Below are 26,437 nucleotides of genomic sequence, written 5' to 3'. Positions count from 1 at the left end.
AGATTGCTATAAAGCATCCTTTTAGTTGTTGACTTCCACAGAGTTTCACAGTTACAACCTCAATTTGTTGTTTGTAACTTTCGGTAATAGGTAATGGTCCTTGTACCGCTATTGAAAAGTTTACTAAGATTCAATAACTGGTATTCCCGTTCTTGGCAACAATACTCTACAATGTATAGATGAGGGAGTTTTATATATTTTAAAGTCTAAATATCTTTTTAGCGATAACTTTAAAGTTACTTCTTTATATTTAGAGTAAGTGTACGATTGTCATTGAATTTCAAAAGGTATTTAGCAACATATTTTTCTAAAAAGCCTACTCTGTTTACATAGATTCTTGTTTATTTTGGCTCTTCCACCTCATTACTGAAATCTAAAAGATATTTTGCTATTGTACCTGTACCTGCAATTTCAGTTACTTCACAGCAAGTAAAATTGCATATAAAATAAAGTTTACAGTCGCTTTTCTTTATATTGATCAAATCAATAATTTAATTGACTGAATTAGAAGGCTTTGGTGATTTGCTCCACTTGTTGAACTCTTCATTTTCTTTAGATTGGTGTTAAAAATTATGTGTGTGAAGAAAACAGTATTCTACTGGAAAAGTATATTGCACATGACGTTAGAGCTTTGGCTATTGATTATGTTAGTGATTGTTCATTACCATTCCTACCCATCCTGTGTTACTACAGCTTAGACTGAAGTTTGTCAGTGAGACCGTTCCCAAGGGCCATCCTTGTCCTTGTGCCAAGCATACCTGATGTACGGCCAGGCTTCTGCCAGAAGGAAATAAATGAAGTTCCAGGAAAATAAGTGTGTATTTACTTCTGCAGGTTGAATTGGAAATTATGTCAGTTATTTCCTATAAGCAGGAAAAGAAAGGGTAGTTTCTTGCAGCCTTGGGGAAACGTATTTTGGAGTGGGCCTGTTAAAAGCTCTTCGGCAGCGTGTCTTGCTGCTGCCTGCACCCAGAAAACAAGGGCTACAGCATCTGCTCTTCAAAGGGGGAGGAACCAGTTTTGAGAGCACGGCGCGAACCTGACTGACTAAAGATTGTTTGCCTCCTCGTCCGCTAACAGCTAGCTAATGAGTTAATTGTTTAGGAGCTAACGGCAGGAGGGGGCAGCATTTCGCAGGCGGGAGGGAGCGCTGGCTGCGGGGCCGCCAGGCTCCCACCAGGTGGCGCTGCAGCCCGGGCCATCCAGCCGGGGAGCCGCCGCCGTGGGGTTTGTTGCCTGGTTCGGCCTCTCGTTATGGTTTTCTGAAGCCTTTTTTATTAAGCAAGCTATCTGTGGGGAGAACAGCCAGTTGGTTGTTAACAGCTGCTGCGGCCAGTTTTGTGGATGACTTTGTTATATTCCTGCCGGTTCTCGTTTGGAGACGACACCGATTTTGCTCCGCAGGTTCTCATTGCTTGCTCCCTGGGGTGGTACCTGCTGGTGAGCGTCCTGGTTCTCTCTCCGTTGCCCCCGTGCCAACATGGGAGCGGCTGTTGCCGTTTTAACAGCGAGTGTACTAGAAATACCGATCAAAGTCCAAATTTCACAGATCCCTGGAAATGGGTAGGGTAGTTTAATTTTTGTTACAGAACGTGCCCAAATTCTAGAAGTAGGCAAAGCAAAATCACTTCTCCTGGGTCCTAGGGTGTTTTAAACAGCAAATGTGGTTGAGGGTCCAGATGCCACTCATAAACGCCAGTTTGAAGATCTGTCTGCAGGTTTGGCTGGAAGTGAGACTGGGACGTCAGTCCTCTGGCAGTGTACTCTGGTAGCAGCTTTGCCTTTGTGCTCTCGAAATGTCGGACCTTGCAGGCCAGTTTTGGAAATGCTGTGGGCCCCTGTGCCCTGCCTCTTTGTAGGAAACAGTCCTGCAAGTTAATGGGTTCCCCTGTCATACTGAGGAAATAATCACAGGATGATTTCCTGAGAAATGATTAATGCACAGTCGTGTGATCTGGCTCACAGCAATGACAGCCAGGAGTTTGTTAAACTAGCAAAATAAATACGTAAATGACTAGACTTCTGTTGTGTTCATGATTTAAATCAGGTCACAGAAAGGCCCTGGTAATGCTAGTTCAAGGGAGAAGGTAAAACAGCAATCTTGGACATGGGAGGAGAACAAGAGAGTATGGAGAAGGTGGATTTTCTTTACTTTTGGCAAGAGAGATTAGAACGGCTTTGTCTCCTTGTGCAATGCCATAAATTGGCAGTCTAGGCAGCCTTTCAAGTTAATGGAGGCAGGGAGGCTTACAATTGAAGTGCTCAGAATTATCCCTCAAAGGATCCGTGGACTATATAACTAACTTGCATATTAGTTTGCCAAATGTGTAGAGTTAGGAAGTGTGAATAGTGTCTTCAGCTATGTCAAATGAAAAGGACCTTCTTAAACATCTAATTTAGATTAATAATTTATTTTCTAAGCATTTGACTTTGTCTTTCTGTCAAAAAGTAAAACTGACTACTGGTAGATGTTGAGAAATTATTCTGAAAATATTCCAGCTAGCCTTAAATCCACATGCCCACCTTTGGCCTGCTGCATATGAGGAAGATTTTTTTTTTTTTAAATTATTTTTTAAATGAAACTGTAAAGAAATTACCTTGCCAGGTGACGAGGTCAGTGCAGGATTAAACCATGGTCTGTTACAACAGAATGAAACTGCAGTGCATTACTTGGATTTCAGTGGAGTTTTTCCTTGGCTTTTAATTGTCAGAAGAATCTGATCCTAAATGGAGGTCTTTGTATGTAAGTTTGAATCCTTAGCTGGGCCGACACTAGCTTTCTGACAGGTAGCTTAGTTGCCATCTAAGACTGCTTTGTGCCAACTTAATGGAGAACAGAATTTTTGCTTACTTTAAGGCTCTTGATCTAGGTCCTCAAATTCCTTATCAATGTTTGTCTTTAATTTTTCTAAAAAAAAGAACAAGGATAATCTGACTTTTATTACAGAAGATCTTTATGAGTTATTCTACCAAGTACTCAGAGGAATGCTAAGTAGCAACCAAAAGTATCTTGAAGAAGTTTGTGAGCTGTGCCCTGGTAAATGCGTGCATAGCTGTAGAATTGGTGTGGAAGACTCTAGAGAAGAGGAGAAGGATATTAGAAAGCATTGTGAGCTTACTCTTTCTTGTATTAATCCAAAACCTTTTGTAGACTTGTGGAAGGTCACCACTTGTTCTGCCTTCCACATCTGCTGCCTACAGCCCAACCTTTTGGAAAGCAGTTTGGAAAAAAGCTGCTGCCGTGGGGGCACAAAGTGGAGCAACGTCTTGGGGCGTCCTCCTTCTGCCCCACATGTGAAAGGGAGGTGCTCCCCAGTTTGCTGTCCTATATTGCTAGTCTATTTGGAAAAGATTAGACTCTCTTGATAAAAAGCAAAACTATTACCTTTCTCCAATATAATAATAAGTAAATAACTAAGAGTTACATTCTTGTAATGCAACTTAAATAGCGAGTTGTTGAGAAACTGAGTATTTTCGCTTCTCACTACGGGGTGTGTTGGCTTCTTTTCTTACTCAGTGGTTTTTTGAATGAGAATGTATTTGGTAGACAGTTCCACATACTTTCCCTCACTTGACTATCTTCCCCAATTTAAGAAATATGTAATGTAACATAAGTTAACATTTTTCTTACAACATGAAATGTATTTCTGAGAAGTGATTGCTGTTTTTCTTTTACAGCAGTCGTGATTAGCTGCTCTGAAATTAAGGGGCTTTATTATATTGTTTTGGTGCACTTGATGCTCCTTACAAAACGATGATGATGAGAGTTAATATTAGGGGACAGAGCTGGCATTAAAGGTGGTTTCTTGTTTGTTAATAACTACAGACTGTATCTATAACAATTTGTTCTGTGTTTAAGTATCTGCACTGTGAAAGTACTGGTAAATTCATAAAAATAATAAGTAGATTATATGTGTACTTACTGGTAGTCTTCAAGTAAAAAAAAAAAAAGGAAAATTATTGTTTCATTGAGGTTGGTTGTTTTTAAGTAATTGTCAAGTTGCATTAGACCAAAGCATTCAAAAATTCCCTAATGGCAAAAAGAAAACCCAACCTTTTTTGAAGTTAGTAAAGGTTATCAGACCAATTATTAATTTGTAGCCTCAAATACCTTCTCTTGGAGGTGGGGAGCACATGAATGACATTTGTAAGGGAACAAATGGAGTATGTGGCTAGTATTGAAAAAACCAGTTTATATCAGGTGGTGCTTTGGGTGGAGCGGGCTAGGGTTTCAAAAAGAAAATTGGCCACCACAATCGGCACTCATTGCGACTAGCTTTCATTAATATATTCTCATATGAAAACTCTGCAAAATTCCTCCTTGGAGAGTTTAACCTGTCGTCAGGGGCAGTTATGCTGTGGTCGAGAACCAACATTTAAGACATCAGATATTCTAGAGTCTAGGGCCAAAAATACAGCTGCTCACCAGCCCTGATTTCAACCTGAGAATGGCTGCAGGAGTGGAGATGACACATCTTCAGCTCAGGTTGGCATGGGGGGGGTCTCTCTTGTCGTTTAAACAGGGCGGGCAATGGTCTGGAGAGCTACTGAAATGAGTTGAGTTTGTGTTGTTGCAAGGGCTTCTTCACTGTCTCTCTGAAGGATGTGATCCACGGTTTACAGGTGTAGGCAGATGAGATGAAAAGGGAGTCGTAAATGCAGAGTCGTCATTTTTATTCAGTGCACGTTTCCAACAGTGATTTCTGTATAAAAATGACTGAAAAAAAATATAAAGTCAGATATTTTTATTATTTTTATCTTGCAAAAGTAAATCAGATACTCTCTCTTGTATGGTAAGTATCCTCATCTGGGATCAATCCTGCCAAAATTTCTCTCATAGTTGTCTTATGACACAGTAGTATATTTGGATAACTGTGCAGGTATTAGAATAAAAACTCCTGTGTCTTTCTGTTTCGTTGCAAACTTAACCTACTCGTGATTACATCTGATTCTTATTATACTGTGTATCTCTGTGGGTGTGAGTGTGCACAGCGACACATGCCCTCTTACCTTTTTTGGGAAAGAAAACGTATGAACTACCTGAAAAGACAAAAAGATTTACATAGTGGGAAGTCTGTGTGGGAGTGGGAAGAGCATGAATTTAATAAGCCATGGAGATTTTTCATAGTAAGTAATGAAAAATTATTGTTGTTTTTGAAAGATGAAGGCATTGGTCATGTAATGTCATGCTTTTAGTTGTTGATGTTTTTATATTTTTTTTTGTACAAATACTTAATCTGCTGGACTGTACAGATCTTTGCTGGGTTAGTATTCTAAAATTTTTCATCCAAATATTTATTCTTCTCTTTAATAGATATCCTGTTTGTTTATGTATAAGAGACTTTGCCTGTTATGTGGTTAAAAAGTACTTATTTTTTCATTTGCATAATTGTAAATTAATCTTATTTAGAAAAGCTGTAAGGAATCGTTAATTTTTATTGCTGGATTTTTTTTTTTCAATAATGAACCTCATCAGAATACAGGCTACTGATTCTCCTCTGTCTTGTGTTCGTTGTAGAAAAGACAGAGCTATTTTTAACATTTACACAGTCTAGATAGATGATTCTTCGTTCTGTGTGGTTTGGAGCTGAATCTGTACAGCCTTTCATAATCATATCCTTTTTTTTTTTTAATGGTTTGTTTGAATTTGATCACTGTAGCTGATTCCATGCATTGATAATGAAGGCTTGGGTTGCCTGTTTCACAGCATAAATTCACCTCAGACTTCTACTTTGACAGTGCTCTGTGTTTCAGTACGCATGAAGATACAGAACTGAAATTGCTTTGCTTTCTTTACAAATGACTCAGAGTGTGCTTGTCCTTCCCTAAAATGTTGCCAGCGTGTGAAGGATTTTCAATGAGCAATGCAATAAGCCGGCATCTGGGAAGGTTTGAGGCTGCACTGGTATAACAGTGTGCTGTCACACAGATGATCAGGGCTGGAGCCAAGACTCTGTAGCACCGTAGATCATATTGGTCACATACGGGAAGTTTTGTTTATGTGACTTGCTTGCTGTTTAAGCTGCTTAAATAGTATTGCCATAATGTGGAGTGGACTTCCCAGTAGAGGTGAGCGTGATTTTTTTTATTATTAAACTTCACTGAATTGCTTTGTGATATGATATATTAAGAGTGGATGCTTACATGTTTGGCATTATTTCTGTGTGCATGTCATCTGGTTTTTAGTTATTCCACTGGAAAGGATAACAAAATGGCAAGGCATATAATGCATATTTTTCTTCTCTTCTTATTTCAGTGTTAAAAGTAACTCTAAATATGTGGCAAGCTCCTTTTCCTTGCTTGCTGTTTGCAGAGGGCATCTTTCCAGTAGGTGACTTCCTATGCATTTTAAATGTTTTTGGAACATGTCAGTGATGCTGTATTATTGTTAGAGAAAGAAGCTAATTAACAGTGTGACTAAATACCTCTTCCCAGAGCTTGCTTTCTGGCTTGTTAAATCTCAAAGTATAGTTATAATGATACATAAAACACAAGAGCTGTCGGATTCTCCAGATAAACTAGGAAAGTAAAGAATGAAATAAATTGGATATACTGGATTTGACATCTTGCGTATGCCTGTCATTGTTAATATTAAAAGTTATGACCTGTCATGCCCAGGATAGCTTCCAGTAATTCATTTGCACTGACAGCTTGCTTTGAGAAGGGTATAAAATTACTGTTGCTTCTCCCTAACCAGTTAAATTTGAGATTTAGTGCAGTAAGTTTTATTTAAGGGAACAGGTAGTGTGCTAAAGGTAGCCCGTGAAGTTCTAGTAGTAAATCTTTAAGCTCAAAAGAAGCATTATCACAAACTAAATAGACTTTGTACCTATGTGTTTAAAAAAAAAAAAGTTTTTTATCGAGAATTTCACCTATAGCAGAACACAAAGAAATAGTTCAACTGAGTTACTTATTAAGCATTTCTGTTCTGCTAATATGTTTAGTTTGTGGTGAGACCTGCTATGATTATATTTGCATTTGCTGATAGTAATTTTTTAATAAATATTTTTCAGCATCTTTCCTTCTTTTATTAAAAATGTTTTTCTTGCTTGCTATAGGAATTTCTGTGCTTACTATGTAAAGACTGCTGTGGGTTTTTTTTTTTATGAGGAACTAGGACAGCTCATGTGTTTTCCTGCTAAATATATTTATGAGGCAGCTGTTTTATAGCTTTCAGCTCTAAAGTTATAGATAAGTGTGTATTTGTTTGACAGAAGATTCGAGAATTTCCATTTACTGCCAGTACATGTAAAGCTTGGCTAAGCAGACTGCATCAGGAGCACACACACCATTTGTATTAGCCAATCTGTCTTTCCAAGTCCCAGGGCCACTATCTTGCTAGAAGCCACTGTGTGCTTTTGAAAGCATGAAATTAGTTTTATACTCAGCACATGGTTTCTCATTTAGCAGTTCTTTTTATGGTAATGGTCAATTTATGGTTCAGTGCCAGAATTTTGGTGTTCTGTCAAAGCTGATAGCTTCTGCTAAGGTGTTCTTTGGAGATAAAAATAAACAAACAAAAACCCAAAACAGCACCCCCCTGTCAAAAAAAAAAAAGGCAACAAAAATGCAGTTTGTAGTGGGGATTCTAGGGAGACCCTAATAAAGTAAAATTCTCCCCAGTAACCTAAAAGACTCACATTTCTGATAGCATTTTAGAGTTATTTTGTTGTACTCTTTCAGATAACATTTGTAAGCATGCATTTGTTATTCATAACATAAAATTACTAAATTCATTGTCACCTTTTTAGACTTCATAAAGAGTTTTATAATCGCTTTGCAATAAGCTTTTTCTCATGACGTGGAAAATTACTATCCCTCGAAGCTAATTTGCTCTGTGTGCTTATTTAATGATCAAGGACAAAATATACTTGAAAAATGTATATGAAGCACCCTAAATATTCAGGAGATGCTTTTTAGAAAGCAACTTTAGAACACATTCCAAAGGTTGCTCTTTCTTTGGAAATCTATAGGAGTCAACATAAGTTGTTAGTAAATACCTTTGTAAAATCTCCTTTAATACATATAATTCATAAATTGATGAGTCAACTTTTTTATCTGTGTTTCATTCTTGGAAGAGGGCGTTCTAACTCTGCCAGATTGCTGACTGTTCCTCACTAGCAGCTATCCGTAGTGAAAGATTAAGGTGGTTAACGTTGTGCACTGTTAGGTTTCACTTGGGTTACTTTGTCCAGTTTACATTAATCTCTCTTGTATATTAGATAATTTTAAATTGAGTTGCTTTTAATATAGGTCTCCATACTTCTGACTGGATCCTGCAATAAGCATTTTTTTATGACACAGTATTTGCTGCTTTGCTCAGTTCTGCCTGCAAGGGGCAAAATTTGACATTGCATTTTGTGTGAAACATGTGGTGGGCTCTAGAGCTGTTAATGTTTCTTCTCTGAAGTGCTGAGGAGAGATTGTGACCAGCTACTCTTATGCCTTCCTGGGAAAGAAGCTGGAGGCTGTAGCTTCCAGAAGCTTACTTAAGAAGTAAACTTAAGCTGGTGTACCAATTTTTTGTTATTCCATCATCATGGAGGAGGAAGAGAAGCAGCAGCTATGGAGGCTACTGCTCTTTGTCAAAGACGCTTGGAAGGTGCAGCAGGGCATCATTACAACAAAGCTCCTTTCTCAAAGCTGTGTTGTTTGGATCATCCTGTAGTCACGAAATAGATGCAGACTGACAGCTTGTTTTTTATAAAGCTTGAAATAAACAAAGATTTCTGTCATTTTAGGACCTTTGAATAAATTTGCTTGCTATTCTTCAGCGTGTGTTTGAAGGCTACCAGGCAGAAAATATTGTTTTGAACATTTGGAAAACAATGTGTGATATGTCACTCCCATGACACATAAAACTTGTTTTATTTCTTTAAGTGCTTGAGCTAGAATACCTTTCCTTGTCCTTTAATTCTTTTTGGGATTCTTTTTATCCATGCTTTTTATCGCTATGAATACAAGCTTGTCACATTTCAAGCTGGCTAGTCCTTTGTTCCAAGATGTTGTTGTCTGTAAGGTGCTTTCAGCTTCAAAGATCTTGCATTCTCTTCCAAGTGTCTTTATTTCTGCATTTTTCCCCTTCTGCCATTTCGCATTGGTAGGTAAAGCAAGAAGGAAGATCTGGTGTGTTTGTTACACTGGACAAAACTTTCCTTCCTGGGTGGGGAGCTCTCCTGTTTCCAAGAGCCATTTCTATATCAGATTATCAATTATCAAGTGGCACCATAGTTTGAATTTCTTCCATTTTAGAAGACATCAGTGTTAATATATGGTGATCTTTTGGAGTTTGAGAGGGTTTGGGGGATAGCTGCTTCACTACTGCAAGGTTACGTACAAGGAGACTCTGAAGGAGAAGAGGATGCTGTAAGCTAAAAGGAGAAAATGACTGGGGAAGTGATACGGGGTTGTGAGCAATTCCATGCTGATCACTTGACTTTGTGTCCCGAGTCTAGCCAAGCTCTTTGTGGAAATCTTGAATTTGCCTTTTTTTAGTGAAGGTCACTGATGATGTCTGCCAGAGGAGCTGAGTAAATTGAGAACTGTAGTTCAGCCCTGTTGAAGCCCTGCTGCTGAGGCTGGAGTTTATATATGTTTTTCCCTGACTGTAAGCTAAAGAGCCAGAGATGTTCTGTAGGTCTCACCCAGAATGTTCAGCCAAGAAATTGTGTTTTTTCATATGCTTTCTGTTCTGTAGAATTCTAAGCAGTGCTCATAACATGTCTTTGAAGGGAAAATGAACTGAGTAACTTCCCTTTTTTTGTTCCTCTAAGGATATTTTTTATTTTTTTCTGGAAGTGAGAAAAGCAGGGTATTTTTTGATCTGTACGGATGTAAGAGGAGTGCTTTTGTATTAACACCAGCAGTTACAGCAAATGAAAGGCTAAATTCCTTAGCCCTGGGTAGGTCCAAGACCTATCCTGAAAAAGTTTTTTTGTCTGTGATTGAGCAGTGCAGATCTTAGGAGGAGATGAGGAAGTCTTTTTTTAATACTCTGTGAACAGAGAAATACAGCTTCTTTAAGGACTGAGATTTTTCAAATTTGTATAGTGTGTTACAAGAGCTACCTGAGGGAAAGGATATGACCGTGAGAGCTCAGTGGACAAAACTTTTCCTGGTAGGCAGCCTGTGAAAGGGTCAGACTTGTGCCTGGACAAGAATTTGTGATATGGTGGGTTTGGTGATACCACTTGTTAATTGTATGTGGTTGCTCTGGATGGTGTACGTAATCTGTGTTCAGGTGATTAAAGGATGTTTCTAGGTCTAGGGACTTCTGTGGTTATTGTTGTGTGTCCTTTTTTGGATTTTTTTGTTTTGTTAGCTTTTCACTTAGGTAATATTTATACTTTTACTGAGGTAGTAGAAGAGACAGAAGGAGCAGGTCCCTAGTGTCGTGGTTTCCCTTTTGCTCTCTTCAAGCATTCTGTAATGACATAATTAGAAATCAGACCATATTGCCTGGAAGTTTGTGACTTCCACCCAGGGGCCTCCATTTTCTTGCTTTAGGATACTTCATAGTAGGGGAAGCAGAGAGAGGAAGGGAAGAAATCCATGAAGGAAGTCCTTAAAATTGTCTGTCTCTCTTGATGCTCAAACTGGATTCAAAATTTTCACATATGTGCCATCTCCTCTCACTCAGCCTAGGGTGTTTGCAGTAATCACATCCTGGAATGCTTTGTTTCACAATAGGTAGAATAAAACCATAGTTCAGGGACTGAGCATTTAAATATGAACAGAAAAGGAGGCTTTTTTTTTTTATCAGCAGAACACAACTAAATGGAACATGGAGAAAATAAAGAGGTGAGGAAGATTTCTAGGCTTTAGAGTGGCACATCTGGATAAAGAGTCACAGAAATCACTTCATCAAGAGAAGCAGACTAGTTGGAAAGAACTGAAGGTTATTGTTAGGAATTGCAATTAGTGTATTGTGGCCAGCTTTGTTAGTGATACCATTGAAGCCTGATACGTCTCTAGTAAGGTCCTGAATATTAAAAATCCATCCTCTGAGTAATCATTGTAGCAACTTCTTTTTAAGGAAACATAAATAGTGCTCAGCACCTGTGTACCCAGGTTACTTCTGGAAAAAAAAGATTTAAGCTTTTCAGTCACTTTGGCTGGTGAGCAGGGCACAGAACTTCCGAAAAGCCAAAACAGGAACACCAGAAGTTTATTTGATGGGGATTAAATCATCATGAATCATCATCAGGTTTTTTGTAGACGTGATTATAAAGAATGCTTATATGAAAGTGGTGTAGTACCAGTTTTTTGTTAATAACTATTGACAGAAACAAGGAAAAAATTGGCAGAAACAAGTAAAAATATTGTTGTCCCTTCTTCATTTTGTTTGTCATTTGCAAACACTTGCTCATTTTAATAATTTTTCCTCTCTAATAAGAATTTCTCCTTTGAGGGAAAAATATCTTTTTTTTTTTTTTCCTCCTTCCTCAAAACAAACAAGTCAAATGACTTTGTTTTAGAGATTACTTCAGATTGCTTTTGCTGGAAAAAAGATATTTGAGTTGACATTGTTCTCTTAATTGCATACTAGACTTCTACTCTGGATGTTATTGTTATTGCATGGTATCCATGCTGTTGGTATCCTTCTGTAGATAATGTTTCTCAACTGGACAATCAATGAAGCTTAAAATCCAAATCAATAAAGTAATAATTTAGCAGCAGCTAATGAATTAAGTCTGTAATCTGGTTATGCTTTGTAAAGAAAAACTCACCTGTGAATACCTGGGTGACAAAGCTGTTTGCTTAAATACTTTAAGAATTCTGAAATTTTAGATTTTTGTTGCAAATAGTCAGTGTTGGGTACTTAGTGCTTCATATAGTTGACTAACAATTATTCATTTAAGAGGCAGAAACAGCCTGTTCCTCTCTATCAGGATACCCACCAGCGAAGAAGTGGTAAAAATGAGAAAAGTATGACTTATGCAAAGATTAGTTTGAAATATGTATCCAAACTATTAAGTAATTACAAAAAAAACCCTCTTTGAATTGACATAATTTCATATGTGTTTTGCTAAGTACAGCTGTATAATTGTAACTTTACATTTGTAAACACATACTGGGTTTGTAAATATTTGTCAAATAGTTTGAACAGCTTTTACCCAAAACTATCATGTTGTTCACAACATGATATTTATTCACTGATCAAGCCCAAGTTTACTGGAGCCTTCTGAGAAATGGGCCAAACCAGAATGAGCTATTGTAAGAACAGATAAAAGCTCCTTGGGATTTCCACGCTCTTGAAGGTGCTCTGCAACCTAAACACGTGTCCTCTCCTCCCGCTCTCTTTCATGCGCATGCTCGCTTGCTGGAAAGATGTTAATGGGCTTGGTGGTGAAGAGGGAGAGATTTGGCTTAGAGTTTAAGTATGATGTACTAATTAACTCAAGAAGTACATTAGAATAAGAGGAAGGAATTTGTGGGAGCAGAAGTCGTTGCTGCATCCTGATGCATGAAATGAAACAGCGACATGGCTGGAGTCAGGGTGTTCCAGACCTTTCAAGGGCCAGCTCCCCTCACATGTGCACTTTATCTGAGACTTCAGTGATGATTAATCGTGCACCTAAGGTTAAACATTAGTGTAAGCGTTCACTGTTTTTTTGCATATGGTTCATGAACAGGAGTTTGAATTGGAGCAGAAGAACATACAACTTCTGTCTATTGAAAATTCCATCTTAAAAAAAGTTGCATTAAATCAAGATGAAAAGTAATACACGATATTTTTTGGGGTAGGCCTAAAGAAATACTACTTGAGGAGGTGCACCCTGGATTTTGATTATTTTTTGTTGTTGTTCTGTTTTTCACTTTCTGGCTGTTAGTTTGATCAGTTCCCTTATTTTCCTGCCTGCAGAAAGTGAAGCTATTGCAAGGTGTGCAGCAGTGCAGTAGTCTGCCCCAGAAGGTGGGGGATGCTGAAGCATCCCAGGGTTTTGCCCCCATCAATGGTGTTTGTAAACTGGAAGTGAAGTTGATCATAGCTGAAGAGGCAGATGACTAGACAGTGAGAATACTGTGGTGTATTTTGGGGTGGGTTTTTTTGGTTTTTAGTTTAGTGGAGACATCCTTGTGGAGAAAATTTGTTTTGAGGAAGAGCACAGTTCATCAGAAAAATAGTTCTGAAGAAATGCACAAACATTTTAATTTTTTTAAGGATTTTGTGTCGCTTTATAGCAAGAGGCTAATATTTGAATAAATATGGTGTACTTCACCTTTTTACCTGTGTTCAGAAACACAATTTAATGTACCAAACTGGTTTTTATCCTCAGAAGTCCATTTTATGCATAATAGGCATGTTATTAAATAAAAAAAAATCAAAAGGTTATAAATAGCTTTATAAACAATATTTTTGTCAGATGATTTGATTTTTATTATCGTTCTTTCAAGTGAGGTTTCCAGACACCTTTACTGAAGCCTCTTTTGAAGAGAAGCTTTGTTAAGTTCTCTAATTGTTGATGTAGGTTTCTTTGCGTGGTGGTCTTTTATGTACAAGAAATATATTTGAAGGGTTTTTAATTTGTTGAATACCAAGCATAACTGAAATTTAAAGACCTATTTGAAATTGAAGTTATAGATTTCAATTGCATTTTATATCAAGACTCCAACGGCAGAAGGAAAGAGCAGGTTTTAGTGGATAATGATCCCATCTGTTGCACATTATTGCACTGGACATCTACCCTGGCAAAGACAGGCCATGTTTACAGTCATAATGTGCTTATTTTTTTGCTTAAATTATTGGGAGGTGACGGAATGAGACACACATACCTTCTGTCTTAGACTAAATGCAGTTATTTTCCCAGCTTTTTACAGTATTGCTTCAGAAATATTTGTTATGATTATCCAGACTGTAAGTCAGTGGATGAATTGGGCAAACGAATCTATCTATACTTTTAAAGTATTTCTGCTTTGTGCTGTTTTCCTCATTTGAGAACCTGGGGTTGCTTTGATAGATAGCCAGCACGCTACCCTGGCTCCTTCAAGTCTTCCCTTTGCAAAGGTCAATGCAATGCATCAAAGTTACTTTAACTGCTTTAGATAACTAAGGTAAGAATCCTAATCACAGAAATTGTCGTCCATTAATTGAATAACTACGAAGTGGAGAGCAGGAATGTGTTCTTTGTGCTGGCTGGCAATTAGCAGGCTGTTTGACTGCTCGGAGTCTCATCCATCCTGTCCGAGGGGTTATCATTCTCAGAACCGACAGCTGCGCACTAAGCAGAAGGGAGATGATCCAGCCTCTCTGAAAGAGGATGTGTGGTGTTGGTTCAACAGCGATCTGCCTTTTGCAAAGGCATACTGCTGGAAAAACGAGGAGTTTAAAAAGACTGGATGAGGTGCCCGTGTACGAGATGGGGAGCATGCATGGAATCTGGGTGAAAAAATGGCAATTTATATTCTGTCTTGAGTGGTCAAAAACATGTAGCTAGAAATAATGTATCCTAAAATGTGTCAAAATAGCAGGTTTTAGTAGGTAGGTGAATGGTGATAATCTGCAAGAAACTGATGTGCTACTGTAAATATGCTACCTATCCTGAAATTGAAATCCCTTTACTCACTCTGTTATTTTCTAGGCCATCTGTTGCATGAACATGTTGTTTATTGCCTAACTTTAATAGAGTTCGAGGGTCAGTAGAAATTGTATTGCAAACTCAAGGTTTCAGGTGTTATGTGGTTGTAGCAGCAACAACCCGCAACGGTGCAGACACACAGTGGAGGACTCTTTGAGGAATCCACATTCTCGTAGAAATGGCCTCTTTTTTCTTTTGTTTTTCCCCCCTTTGATCTTGTTGCTGAACGTTAGTAGAACATGACTGTACTGTTGTGGTGTGGAGCAAACAGCTGCCAGAGTGAAGTCTGAAGGGACAACTAACAATTAACTGAAAATAATGAGAAAAATCGTCTTGCTACACTAATCAAAGCGAACTTGTTACCAAGAAATTTGGAAGCCAACAAATTTGTAAGCCATGTATGGTCTAGCCTGACTCTTCTAGTATAAACAAAATCAGAATTGGTGCATCCGCTGGGGCTCATAGACTCTGAGGGCCAAAGGAATCACCAAGCCTTATCTCCTGTACACCACCAGACAAAATAATCTCAAGCATTAATTCCTTCAGTGGAAGAAATTGCTTTCCTGAACGTGCCAGTGCTTACTGTTAAGTCCAGTAAATCTGCAATTGAACTAGAACACATTATTTAGAGACACATCCAAGTTCAATTTCAGGACTTCTGGATGTGATGAATTTACTTGCTACACTGTTGAGTTGTTTAAATAACCCTTTACCTTTGCAGTTAAGAACTGCATCTTACTGCCAATTTGAATTTTCTAATTATGAGCCAGGAGGTGCCTTTTCTTCCCTGCTATTACAGAACCCCTATTATTAGATACATTCTCCTTTTAAAATGGCAAGGAAGCTTGATTTAAAGTTTGTATTAAGTGTGCAATTACAAACACAGATCATGTAACATCTGAAAAGAGTATGTGTTAGTTTTTTCTTTTAATAACTTGGTTTGCATAAGTGGTCTCAGTGACTCTGTGATGAATCAGAATGACAGCTTTCCCTTCACAACAGTGGACTGTTGGGTCCTGGTTTTTAAAGTCTACACAACAAACTCTTAACAGTAACAAATACTCTTTCAACCAGAACCAAGTTCATAAAGCTCTCTTTCTTAGCATCAAGTTTTCAAGATTTTCCTGGACTTTTTCTCTCCTCCAGTTAATTTTTAGCTGGCACGGTCAAGCTTTTCTCAGTGAGCACTTGTGAAAGGACAGCTGTTTCGTAAGTCAAATCCCTTCCTTATGGCATCCACTGCTTGTTTTGCTCTTCTGTAGAGTTTGTCCTCCATTTCTAAAACTGTATGTTAAATACTGAGAGGCAGCTATGCGGCAGCTCTATGCCTACTTCTTGATGCCATCCAGGGTGTGTGGGGACCTTTGTCACCCAAAGTTACCTTACTGATTGTTACATAATTTTTTTTTTGCAAATGCATGAAGCTTAATATCAGCATTGGAATTGGGGTGGTGTTGGTTTAGTCCTATTTCCTTTATATGATGTGTGCTCATCATTTCGCCTAATTTTCTTGGTATTAATTTCAAAAGCTTTTATTTATCTAAAGCATACCTTCAGTGAAGACACAGGAAATGGGGAATACAGAATCTTCTGCCTATTTCCTAACCACCTTGTAAAGACACCGTATACGTGGTTTGCCTGACGGATGTTTTCTTATAGTTTTACCTGAAGTTTTGGAACTGAGAATATCTGTAATCTAACCACGTAAATAATTTTGTTGAGTCTTTATCTTTTTTGGTACACTAGTACCTGACAGGCATGCCCATTAGCCATGGTCTTTTTCCCACTTCCTTGGGATTGTTTAGAGACAATATCATACAGTGTTATATTCAGACGATTATCCTTGGGGTGTCTTTAACTCCTTTGGAGCGTGTCCCCATCACCCACATCCATCTATCCACAAAGATCGCTTTCTGTAGTTTGTGGTTAAGAGTGGAAGCATGGTGTAAGCATACTAATTTATTTGGATGACTAATTCCTTCCTGTTTTACTTAAGGTAAAATGCTTACAGTTTAGTTGCACAAAACTGTCTTGTCAAGATGTCACTGTTAACAGGCTTGCTCTTAAGCCTGTGACTGTAATACATAATACTAATCTTTCTAATACTGGTGTTCAGAATTTCTGACTCCAAAGAGTGTGCTGCCAGAACGTGGCTTTTTTTTCCTGATACCAGACTTTCTTCCACAGAAGTGGGAGTGAGAAAGCTGTATGAATTTAAGTATTGCTTAATTTTTCATTTCTGTAATTCCTGTATCGTCTGCAGACTTGACCTTTGTCTAAGCTCTTCTCACTTCTGCGTCAGGATGACCCCTGATCCATATGTATACCTGTATTCAGGATTTGAGACTGCTGTTTGTGAACAAATCCAAATGTATGTTGCCGCTTTGTATTTTGAGAACTGAAAATCACAGCATGGTTTGAATTAAAAAAGGAGGTTGTTTTGTAAAGTAGAAATGCTCAAACTAAAACAGTAGTAGAATTCTGCTCTCCTGCGCATCATTGAATGTCTGGGAAGGTTGGTCACTCCTGAATTGCCTGCTTTTTTTCCTGCTGGGTAAGCCCTCCCTATGCTTCCCCCCACTGAAGTTAAGTAGTTACCCAAGGTCGGTTACTGTTTTTTCTGAAACATCATCTTACATTCTTGTAGTCTAAATTGAAATTTTATGTAATCACATGGTAGTATTTTTTCCCCCTTCTCTGTATTTTCCTTTTAGTGTCAGAGTTTAGAACTGATATTTCTTTACAGTGAAGTAAAAATGTGGTGTGCTTTCCTGTGACTTTGTTCCTTTTAGCTGCAGAATTAACTTAAGTTTAACATGTATAAAGTTGTTTAGTTGTGTTTTGTTTTTTTTAATAAATAACTGTTCAGGCTGCCTCTTTTTTTTTTCTTTGACAAAACTTATGTTGCCTATTCTGCTTTATGTTTCAGCTCTGAGAGTATCTGAGTATTTTGAAACATAGTTTTGGAAGTTGCTAGTAACTGCTGAACAAAAAGACTTCTTTTTTGGTAAATAAAACATTTATAGAATGTGAGAAGTTGGAAGGAAAATATTTTCATCCAAGGTATTGAGCTTGGCTTGGTTCCTCTAAAATGACAACACATAGAAGTGTTTTTCCTCTTTTGTCATCCATCAGCCACACATACATCTGAGGCTTCTGATCTTTGGCTTAAACTACTGTTAAGTTTTCATTATAAACGTGCCACCTACTGGAGCAAAAGGCCCATCAGCAAATATTTATTAATGTTATCTTCTCCCAGACACATTTGCATAGTAATTTCTTGCTGGATTCCTGTGCTTCTGATTGTCAAATCTACGCAGCTTCTTGTCAGCCTCACCATAGGGTATGAAAATGGTAATAAGAATTGGAGAGGATGTGGAGCATGGAGGCTTAATAAAATGCCTTTTAAAAAAAAAAACCAAACCAAGAATTGATATAATAAATTATAATGAAAAATACTTGCCTGCCAACTAATGTCCAATAAGGGAATCTTACATACATAGGTACTGTATGTCTTGATTTCAAGATGAAAAAACCCCACATAATTGTTGAATGTAGCCTTGTAGCAAAAAGAAACTCTAAACAAGATTTTAGATTATACTGTGGGTTTTCTTGTTGTTTTTAAACAAATCTTCAGCCTTTTCTTGGCATAGGACTAGTCATGATCATCTTTACAAATGAGAGGCATTTTGCTGAGAGCTTGTTGTCTTTCATGTTATAGTAATTAACTGAATGATTATTTGTATTGCAGGCATGTTTTAAGATTCACAGTTTTATAATGCTAGATTTGTACAGAGTCATGGGAAAGGCTTATCCCCAAAATTTTAAAATCTGCTTTGAAACATAATGCATGAAGACAGTAGAGCAAATTGGATGAAGAGACTGATCTAGAAACAATCACTCTGCTAAAGTCAAGTGTTTTTCTTGATGTTTCTCATGAAAGTGAATGTTTGTTTTGGCAACACTTCATTATATCATAGTAGAAAAATGGCTAATGTATGAACAAGAGCAAGCAGAATAGCTTCCTGAAGATTAATCTGTTTTGCTGCATATTAAATTCGTGTGTTCCTGTAGGACAGTCTTTGGCTTGGGCAGGGTTGCTTTTTTTTTTTTTTAATGGGCTAAACACAATGCAGCTGATTTGTTAATGAGACAGCTATAAAAAGTTGATGTTTTCCTTATACAAGTGACTGTTTTTTCTTTCCATGCCTTGCAAATAAAACTCAGTCATGAGGGTATTTGTTTTTGAAAAGGAAGAATGAATCAATGAACCACCCTCAGAAAACAAGTACGCAGTCGAACAGGCTGAAAGAGGTCAGAGACCTCTTAACTCCCTGTCTCAGGTTGTGATGCATTTTGCACACACCCAGGTTATCAGCAACCCAGTTCCAGGTCCTCAATGTTAAATGCACGGAGTCCAGATCTTAGGCTTGCTGAATCTTAAAATTCTGTTACATTTCAATAGAAATATAAATATGCAATTGCATAAATTTGAAGTTTTTTCACACGGATTTGTAAGCTGCTCACCGTAATCAGTGTCCTTGTACACTGGCTGTTCATTCTTTTCGTCTGTCAAATGCTGTTAAACTCTTTTTTTGATGTGGAAATGTTGGGATGGTGTTCAACATTTGGTCCATGTATGATTGATAAATAGAATGTAAGTATCTATGAGAGACTGTGAGGGAAGTTGCATTGACTGCTGATAAGGCTACATAGTAATGTCTGGGATGGCACAGTAATTGGAAGGAGCTAGTAGCTGGATATTTTCCTTCAAGTTTGGCACCCATTTCTCTGTGCCCAAGGAGGAAATTGAATTTCTTAGTCATAGGTATTTGTTGCAGGAATTCTCTTTTCAGTTGTTTATTTGATAATTGAATGGCCAATTTCATGTTGCTGGGTGAAGGAAATTTAGCTTTGTTAAGGTGTTTTGTGATGTGTGCAACTGAACCGTTTCCAAAACATTAGTTTTTTAAAATATATTTTGTTGGCTTTATGCATGCCAAATTTGTAAGCAAAAGCTTGGACATTCATTTTTCAGTGCTATGTGAACAAAGAAAAGGTATGTTGAAAGGCTCAGTGAATTAACGGCTTTAAATGACTTGGAGATCCAAGATGAAAGGTTTTACAGAAATATACTGATTCTGATTTTTTATTTTCCCGTTATGGAACTATCTTTGTCTTAAGCCCCTTCCTTGGAGAGAATAAGCTTTAGGGTTTTTTAGTTCTTTTCCTTCTCATGACTCACCTGGTTTTATATTGAGCAGTCCTGCTTATGGAAAATATAAATTACTTCTTTTTCTTTGGTAGGTGACTGAGTGTAGTCTTCTACAGTTTTGTGAAACAGGCCAGGGTACAGGTCTGGCTTTGCTCCAGGTATTGAGCGCTTGGAGTGAGCTGGGGCAGTGCTTCAGGAAACATGCTGCTTGCAGGAACAGGACTCACATTTCCATTGGCTGGAAAAGTAGGAACATCAGCTGGAGTCATTAACATCATTGTCTTTAGGGGTGCCTGTAGCTGATCTGCCTACTTTCCCAGAATGGGACGCTGAAGCCAGTAAATAAGGCAATAAAATATTTCACAGGTAATAAATCTCCTACACCAAAAGAAAATAAGATCTAAGCAGTTCTAAGAAGAACAGGGTTCTTTCAAATGTTAGGAGATTGAAGTTGTATAGAAAAGGCATGGATAAAGAAAAACTGCTATTTTTATAGGAGGTGGTAAAGATTGTATCACAGGAAACTTCTGAAGTGATTTTAAACATTTCAATAATGAAAAAAACAGAAAAGGGAAGTAAGTCCTAAGCTATGTCTGAAAGTGAAAACACTTAAAAGTACGTGAATGTAACTCAAGGAAATACCTGAGTGCAAGAACATATCCCAAGGAGATACTCGAAATAAGCAGAGTACACTATTAAAGAACTGAAAAATAAAAAATAGAGTTCTGCATGCAGTTTTATGGGCATGTGGAACTTATTCAAGGCCTACTTCATAACTGGGCTTTCACGTATAAAGAAATGACCTAATCTATTACTAAAACCATTGTTCAAAACATGATTTGATTTTCCAGAATCATTTGGTTATTAGTCTTTTGTCTAATGGGTTGAATCAGCAGTGTTTCAATTTATAATCTTTTACAGGGATATTTATGCTTATATGTAGTATATGCACATGTAGAATTAAAAAATAACTAAAGATAATTCCAGAGTACAAAACGGAGGTGGGCAGAGAAGTGCCATACTACTAGTAATCGAAGCAGTGGTAGATAATTTCCATGAATTGAAATTATTTTAGAATTCTGTGTATTAATAAGAAGAGCATAAATTATTTGGTTCTCATTTGGGTTTATTTCCTGCTAAGCCTAAGCAAAGGAAATATGCTTGGGAATATACCAAATTCAGGACTACAGAATCTAGCAAGAGTGGAAAAGACAGGCTAGTTGGAGTCACTGCGAAATATGCAGTACCTAGATGTCTTTCATAAAATACTGCGGCATCTTAATTGCAGCCATTCAAAAATACGGCAAGCTTTTTGTAACATTAACATAAACTACTAAAAAATAAATCTGGAGGAACATCTGGAAGTGTTTTGAAAGTCAAAAGTTTGAGTCTGACTAACTCAAATAGTGATGCTTTTCTAGGGTAACCTCAAAATAAGCAGGCTTTTTCTCAATTGTATATTGTAACCATAAATAAAACTACAATTTTATTTGTCTGCAAATGAAGGATAATGGTTTGCTAGTTACTTTTCAGGTTTTGATATGTAAGCTAAACAAGTGTGCATAAAATTATAATATGTTTTATTCATGATATTATACACTCCTTATCACTGTCATACAGAATGCCCTTAGAATTACTTTGAGATGTTTTGAGCATTTTTTGAGTGCAGTTCTTCCTTCCTCTGTACAGGAGGAAACCGCAAGGAAGGTTTTATGAAGTAAATGCATAAAGGTATATGATATATTTTTAATGTGTGTAGTGTGGGCAGGCTTTAGGTCTAACAAATTTGAGTATGTCTGTCTTGTGCTTGTGGCATTGCAGTTGAGTTGGGATTGTTTTTCAGCCTAGTAACCTTTATGGCGACTATCAACCATTGAAGTCACTTCCACTTTTGTCAATAGAGAATGATGACTCGGCTATGGCTGTCAGCATCTTGGAGCAGGTTCAGATTCTTATATGCCATTAGGAAAACTCCTTCCAGATAGGATTCCTTGTTAAGGAAAGATAGCTTCACCTGAGGGAGTGGATATTGCTGAGCATTTTCATGATGCCTTTGTACTTGGAAGGACTAAGATGGTCTGTAATTGCATTTGTAAGGGCAGTGACTGCCTTCCTTGTTTAGTGTGTTAGATAAAGGCTTTTCTGCGTCTCTTCAAGTGCAAGAGATTGCAGAGCTTCTCTCTTTATATGAATTGACCTGTGTCTAGACAACTCCATTTTTTCCCATGCTGCCAAATAAAACCTGTATCTCTATCCACTGCCGTGAGTCGAACTCTCTGTCTAGATTATCTGTTTTGAATAGGTATTTTAACATTCTGCATAGTTCACAAAACCAAAATGACCTTTTTTTTTCCTTTTGTCTTTTCCAAACGTAGCAGTTAAGCACCGTATTGCTAAAACCAGAAGCTAGGTAGGCTGATTTCCATCCATGGCAGTTGTTGCTGCCTATTCCTGAAATGCTTTTCCTGGTGTGTCATTAAGCCCACCAATAGCTGTGTAAGGGTGTGCACGTGATTAGCAGGCTGTGGTGGCACTGCTGGTATTTGTTCCGTTTATAGGGAGTATCACCATTCTGAGTTTATTAAAGATGAGCTGCTGCTGTTGTTGTTTACATAGCTTGTTTGTATTTTCAACTTGTTTGTATAGTTGCCTCCAGATATTCACTGTCCCTCAATTATCTTCTCAACTTAGCAACTGATCAAAGGAGAATTACCACTTGCAAAATTAGATCTGTGATAAAATGTTCCAACGTCCCTGCGATCAAGTTGCCACTTCATGAAACCCAAACTGAATCATTCCATGTTTATCATACAAAAGTATTGTGCACGGCTGTGCTCTTGCAAAAGAGCAATCATTAGATTATGCTGACTGCTATCGTTAATTACTTTCTAAATTCTTTCTCTCTAAGGTGGACTTGCAAATCCACGTGTCCCACATCTAGAATTCTGCATTTTAGCCTCTGAGATTTCGGAGAGGTTTGTAAAATTGTCTGTTGCCAAGCTGCTTTCTGATGATGACACCTCTGGGAAGGTTTCTGTGGCTCACTTGTTTTATCCAGTAGGAGTCTTGAAACAGTTTGCACTCCAAAAATGTGTTCCTGATTTCCCTGTTCAAGATGGTAGTGTACAAGGAATTGAGTTGAAGAGCTTGAAACATCTGCTTTTAGCCAGATTGGACTGTCTTCAAACACATGTGAAAAGCATTAAGCTATCTTAGTGTATGAATATTAAATTGGCAGAGACCTGTATAATGTGAAATTATAGATTATTGTTAGGCCCTGATTTTTGAGTCAATAGCTATATTCATTTGTGATAGACTACAGTAACTACTAATATGATAATCTTATCAGATAAATGTGATACCACAGGGCATATTGGCTTACAATCTGTGTTTAAAAAACCCTTTTTTTCTTGCATAATATGCAAGCCTCTATTTGTGTGTTAACATGCAATGCACTTATTTGGGTTTTTTCTAAAACCTGTACTTCAAGTTACTGGTAGGGTAAAAAAAGTATTCACCGAAAACCCTTTGAAGATTTGTATCAGTGATATGGATATTAACATTAGCAAGGCCAGGTAAATTAGCAAGTCAAGGTAAAGTTGTATGATTTGTATGTACGATGATTGTATGGTTCATCGCATACATAACAACTTAATGGTTCAACAAAGCAGCATGCATTTGGGTTTCAGCAAGGACTTAATCTGGCAGGGTGTTGAGCTTGCAATCTAGCAGAGCACTTGAGAGCTTAATTTTAAGTAACTGTCTTTGGAGATTTGTGATTAACCGTGGGTTTTTCTTTGGTGACTCAAAAGCAGTAAAATCAGCACAATGTCTTGTGCTCTGGAGCTTCACCACTGGTACTGCGCACCGCTGGGCTCGTACATCAGAGCAAGGTCAAACACTGAAGCAAGTTCTGTGAGTGAAGTGTGGTACTCCATTTTATTGGCAAATCCTCAGTAAAATGTGGAAAAATTGGTGGAAGAATTGGTCTAACTTTGTTCGGATTGTAGCACCCACATCAGTCAGTTAATTCTCTTCATTTGTGAGTGTTTTTATGTGTTTATTGCTTTGACATGTTCTGACATGCAATTTATTGAAACACGCTGCGATCAATAACTCTGTGCAGGAGGTATTGATATGATTAAGCTCTACACAGTTGATGGAGAATGACTTTTAATATGTTTTTAGATTCTGTCTATTTTCATTTACCAAAGTTGGTAAAATGAAACGGTTTTATCACCTAATAGGTTTATAAACCTAAAGATTTATTTATCTTAGCTGTATCCAGTCTTATTGCATTGAATGATTTCAAAAGAAAGAATGGAACTTCAGCGCTGAAGTTTATTGAAATCCATTGAAACAACAAGTGTTGTGTCTGCTCTCAATTGATGTGAATGAAGCATGTAGCATTGCTGCATGTTTCTTTTATCGTTGCACCTACACAAAAATACACCAAAACCTACGTACTGTGTGAGAAATTGTATTTGCACACTTTCTAGAATATTTCCTAATCGTCCTCTTTTCTCAATAATAGCATTGATGTTTATTAAAAGTACGTGTTTCTTAGAGTAACACTTCCCCCCACCCCCTTCCTTTGAACACAGAACACTTGAAAGGCTTTGAATCCTTACAATACTAGATGTTCAGGTTTTTTTGGGAATTTAATTTAGTTGATGAACATTTTCAGGCTTTATGATATTGGTACTGAAATTTAACTCATTACTTGTCAGATTTATGTAGTCAGTTAGTATGTAGCTAATTAGAATTACATAACATTTAGAAAGTTTCTTTCCTCTTACTCCTAAAAAAATTACAACATATTAATCCAGATTAACCAAAAGGGAGCTAAAAGGTTCTGTATAGTACTAATGTACTTAATTATGATCTATTTTTGAGGTACAAATATTAATACGATATTTCCATTCATTTACAATATAACTCTAAGACTCTGATAGTTTCAGAAATCACAGGTTTGTCATTTTTCCCAGCCAGCATGTGTAATACGTGCACATCTCTCTGAATCAGAAAAAAATAACTGAATTACTTCCATAATGATTTATGAAATAAATTTTGAGAACATAATCTTTTTACACTATTACAGTGGTGTCCAAATGTGTTTGGGGGGTTGTTCCCCTTGCAGTTGTTGCGGTTGAAAATCAGTTTCTTCCTGGATAAAACACGACTGTTGCTTTTATCACGGTATATACATTCCCATATAAATAAAATGTGAATTTATTCATATGCATTATGCCATGTTTTTATTTGAATTTCCAAAGTTTATTAATATACTCTGTGTAGCACATTTTCTGAATTCTTTTACAAGCACTTAAGTAAATGAGATTCAATTAAGCAGGCACTCCATTATTACAGGTTATGTGCTATTGAAAGAATGGGAGGAATCCTCCAAGTAAAGAAAACAACTTTGAGTTAAATAATGCAAAGTTTGCACATCTGACTGCATCTGTTAAACTTTCCTAATTTCCCCCCCAGGTTCTTACTTTTGGTATCTTTTGTTCGTGGCAGTAACTTCAATGTCCTGGGAAAAATGTTGTGTGTCGGTTTTGCATTTTGGCCGTCAGGGTTGTGTCGTGGTGGGCTCCCCAGTGGTAGAGGGCACAAGACAGTACTGATTTCCTGATTTACAGCGTGCTTTAAAACCAGCCTCAGGAAGTGTGGGACCACAGGTAGAGGGAAGGAACATGGTTATAGGCCAAAATAAAGAAGATCATGTAGAAAATACCTGATGTTTATATACCGGAGATATATAAAGCTGTTGCTTTTTCACAGACTGTACAGTACAAATAGGTTAAATACTAATCGCCTCATGAATCATCTACCTAGCTACTAGGAGGTGACAGTTTCTTTAAAATAATCCATTAAATGATTAATGGTGGCAAACAGGATGACCATCAGACAGAAATTTCCGGTGTCAGGGGCAGCATAAGGAGTGATCTGCTTGTGGGAAACAAACGAGTTGATGTTCATGTTATCAGCTGAAGGATTGGCGAGGGAGGTAGAGAGACAGCTTCGCAAAGAGCCTTAAAAGATACTGATCAACATCTAGACATCAGTTGTGCTAGTGCTTGTCATTGTCTGATGAAAGCTCTCCCACCAGTAGCTTGTGCACACAAGTTTTGGGGGTGTCTTGAATCCAGCCCCTCCTTCAGGTTGTGCAGTGGGTTTGTTCAGGAGAAGTCATCATTGGCTGCGTTTCGAGAGAGTCCAATTTTCTGTACTTGTGTTTAATGAATTAACATCAAACCTAATGTAGACTTTCATTCTGGCTTATAATGGTGGTCATAACTATAATATCCAGATGCTGTCTTACATTATTTGAGCGTTATTTTCCCATTCTCTTCAGCAAGCCGTGCATTACCTAGGCTTGCTTGGGATGTTGTGTATACTCAGGGATGCCTTGCAGCAGTGCGGTCCCACCAGATGCAAGAAATGGTGCTATAGTCTCAAAACCAGAACACTGACACCTTACAAAGCAAACCCTAAGTTAAATTGCAACCAGGGTAAATATTTGAATAAAAAGGAACCAGTGTGGAGAAGAATGTGCTGTAGAGACTTATTAGCCCTATCTGAAAAGAGCCCAGAAGGACAATCCTATTGATTTTATTCTTATCTTGATGACCTTGTG

General features: G+C 37.6%; 1 protein-coding gene across 8 annotated transcripts in view; it reads left to right on the top strand.

The window, feature by feature from the left end:
- The window catches only part of ZNF385B (zinc finger protein 385B), a 172,415-nt gene that overhangs the window by 34,873 nt on the left and 111,105 nt on the right, over positions 1 to 26,437 (top strand). For 2 of the 8 annotated variants that reach the window (XM_063340964.1, XM_063340956.1), the window contains exon 1: positions 5,829 to 6,069. The exons of 5 other annotated variants lie outside the window; for them this stretch is intronic. Coding sequence is in view for 2 of the 3 variants with exons in the window: in XM_063340956.1 (XP_063197026.1) it covers positions 6,045 to 6,069 (25 nt within the window). In the remaining variant the exon portion in view is untranslated. Of the gene's footprint in view, positions 1 to 5,016; positions 5,128 to 5,828; positions 6,070 to 26,437 lie in introns of those variants that run through there. One more of the 8 variants, XM_063340957.1, reaches the window with a different exon arrangement.

This window comes from Chroicocephalus ridibundus, chromosome 7 (genome assembly GCF_963924245.1).
Source record: "Chroicocephalus ridibundus chromosome 7, bChrRid1.1, whole genome shotgun sequence".
Lineage (NCBI taxonomy): Eukaryota > Metazoa > Chordata > Aves > Charadriiformes > Laridae > Chroicocephalus > Chroicocephalus ridibundus.
This window is presented reverse-complemented; position numbering and strand designations above follow the sequence as displayed.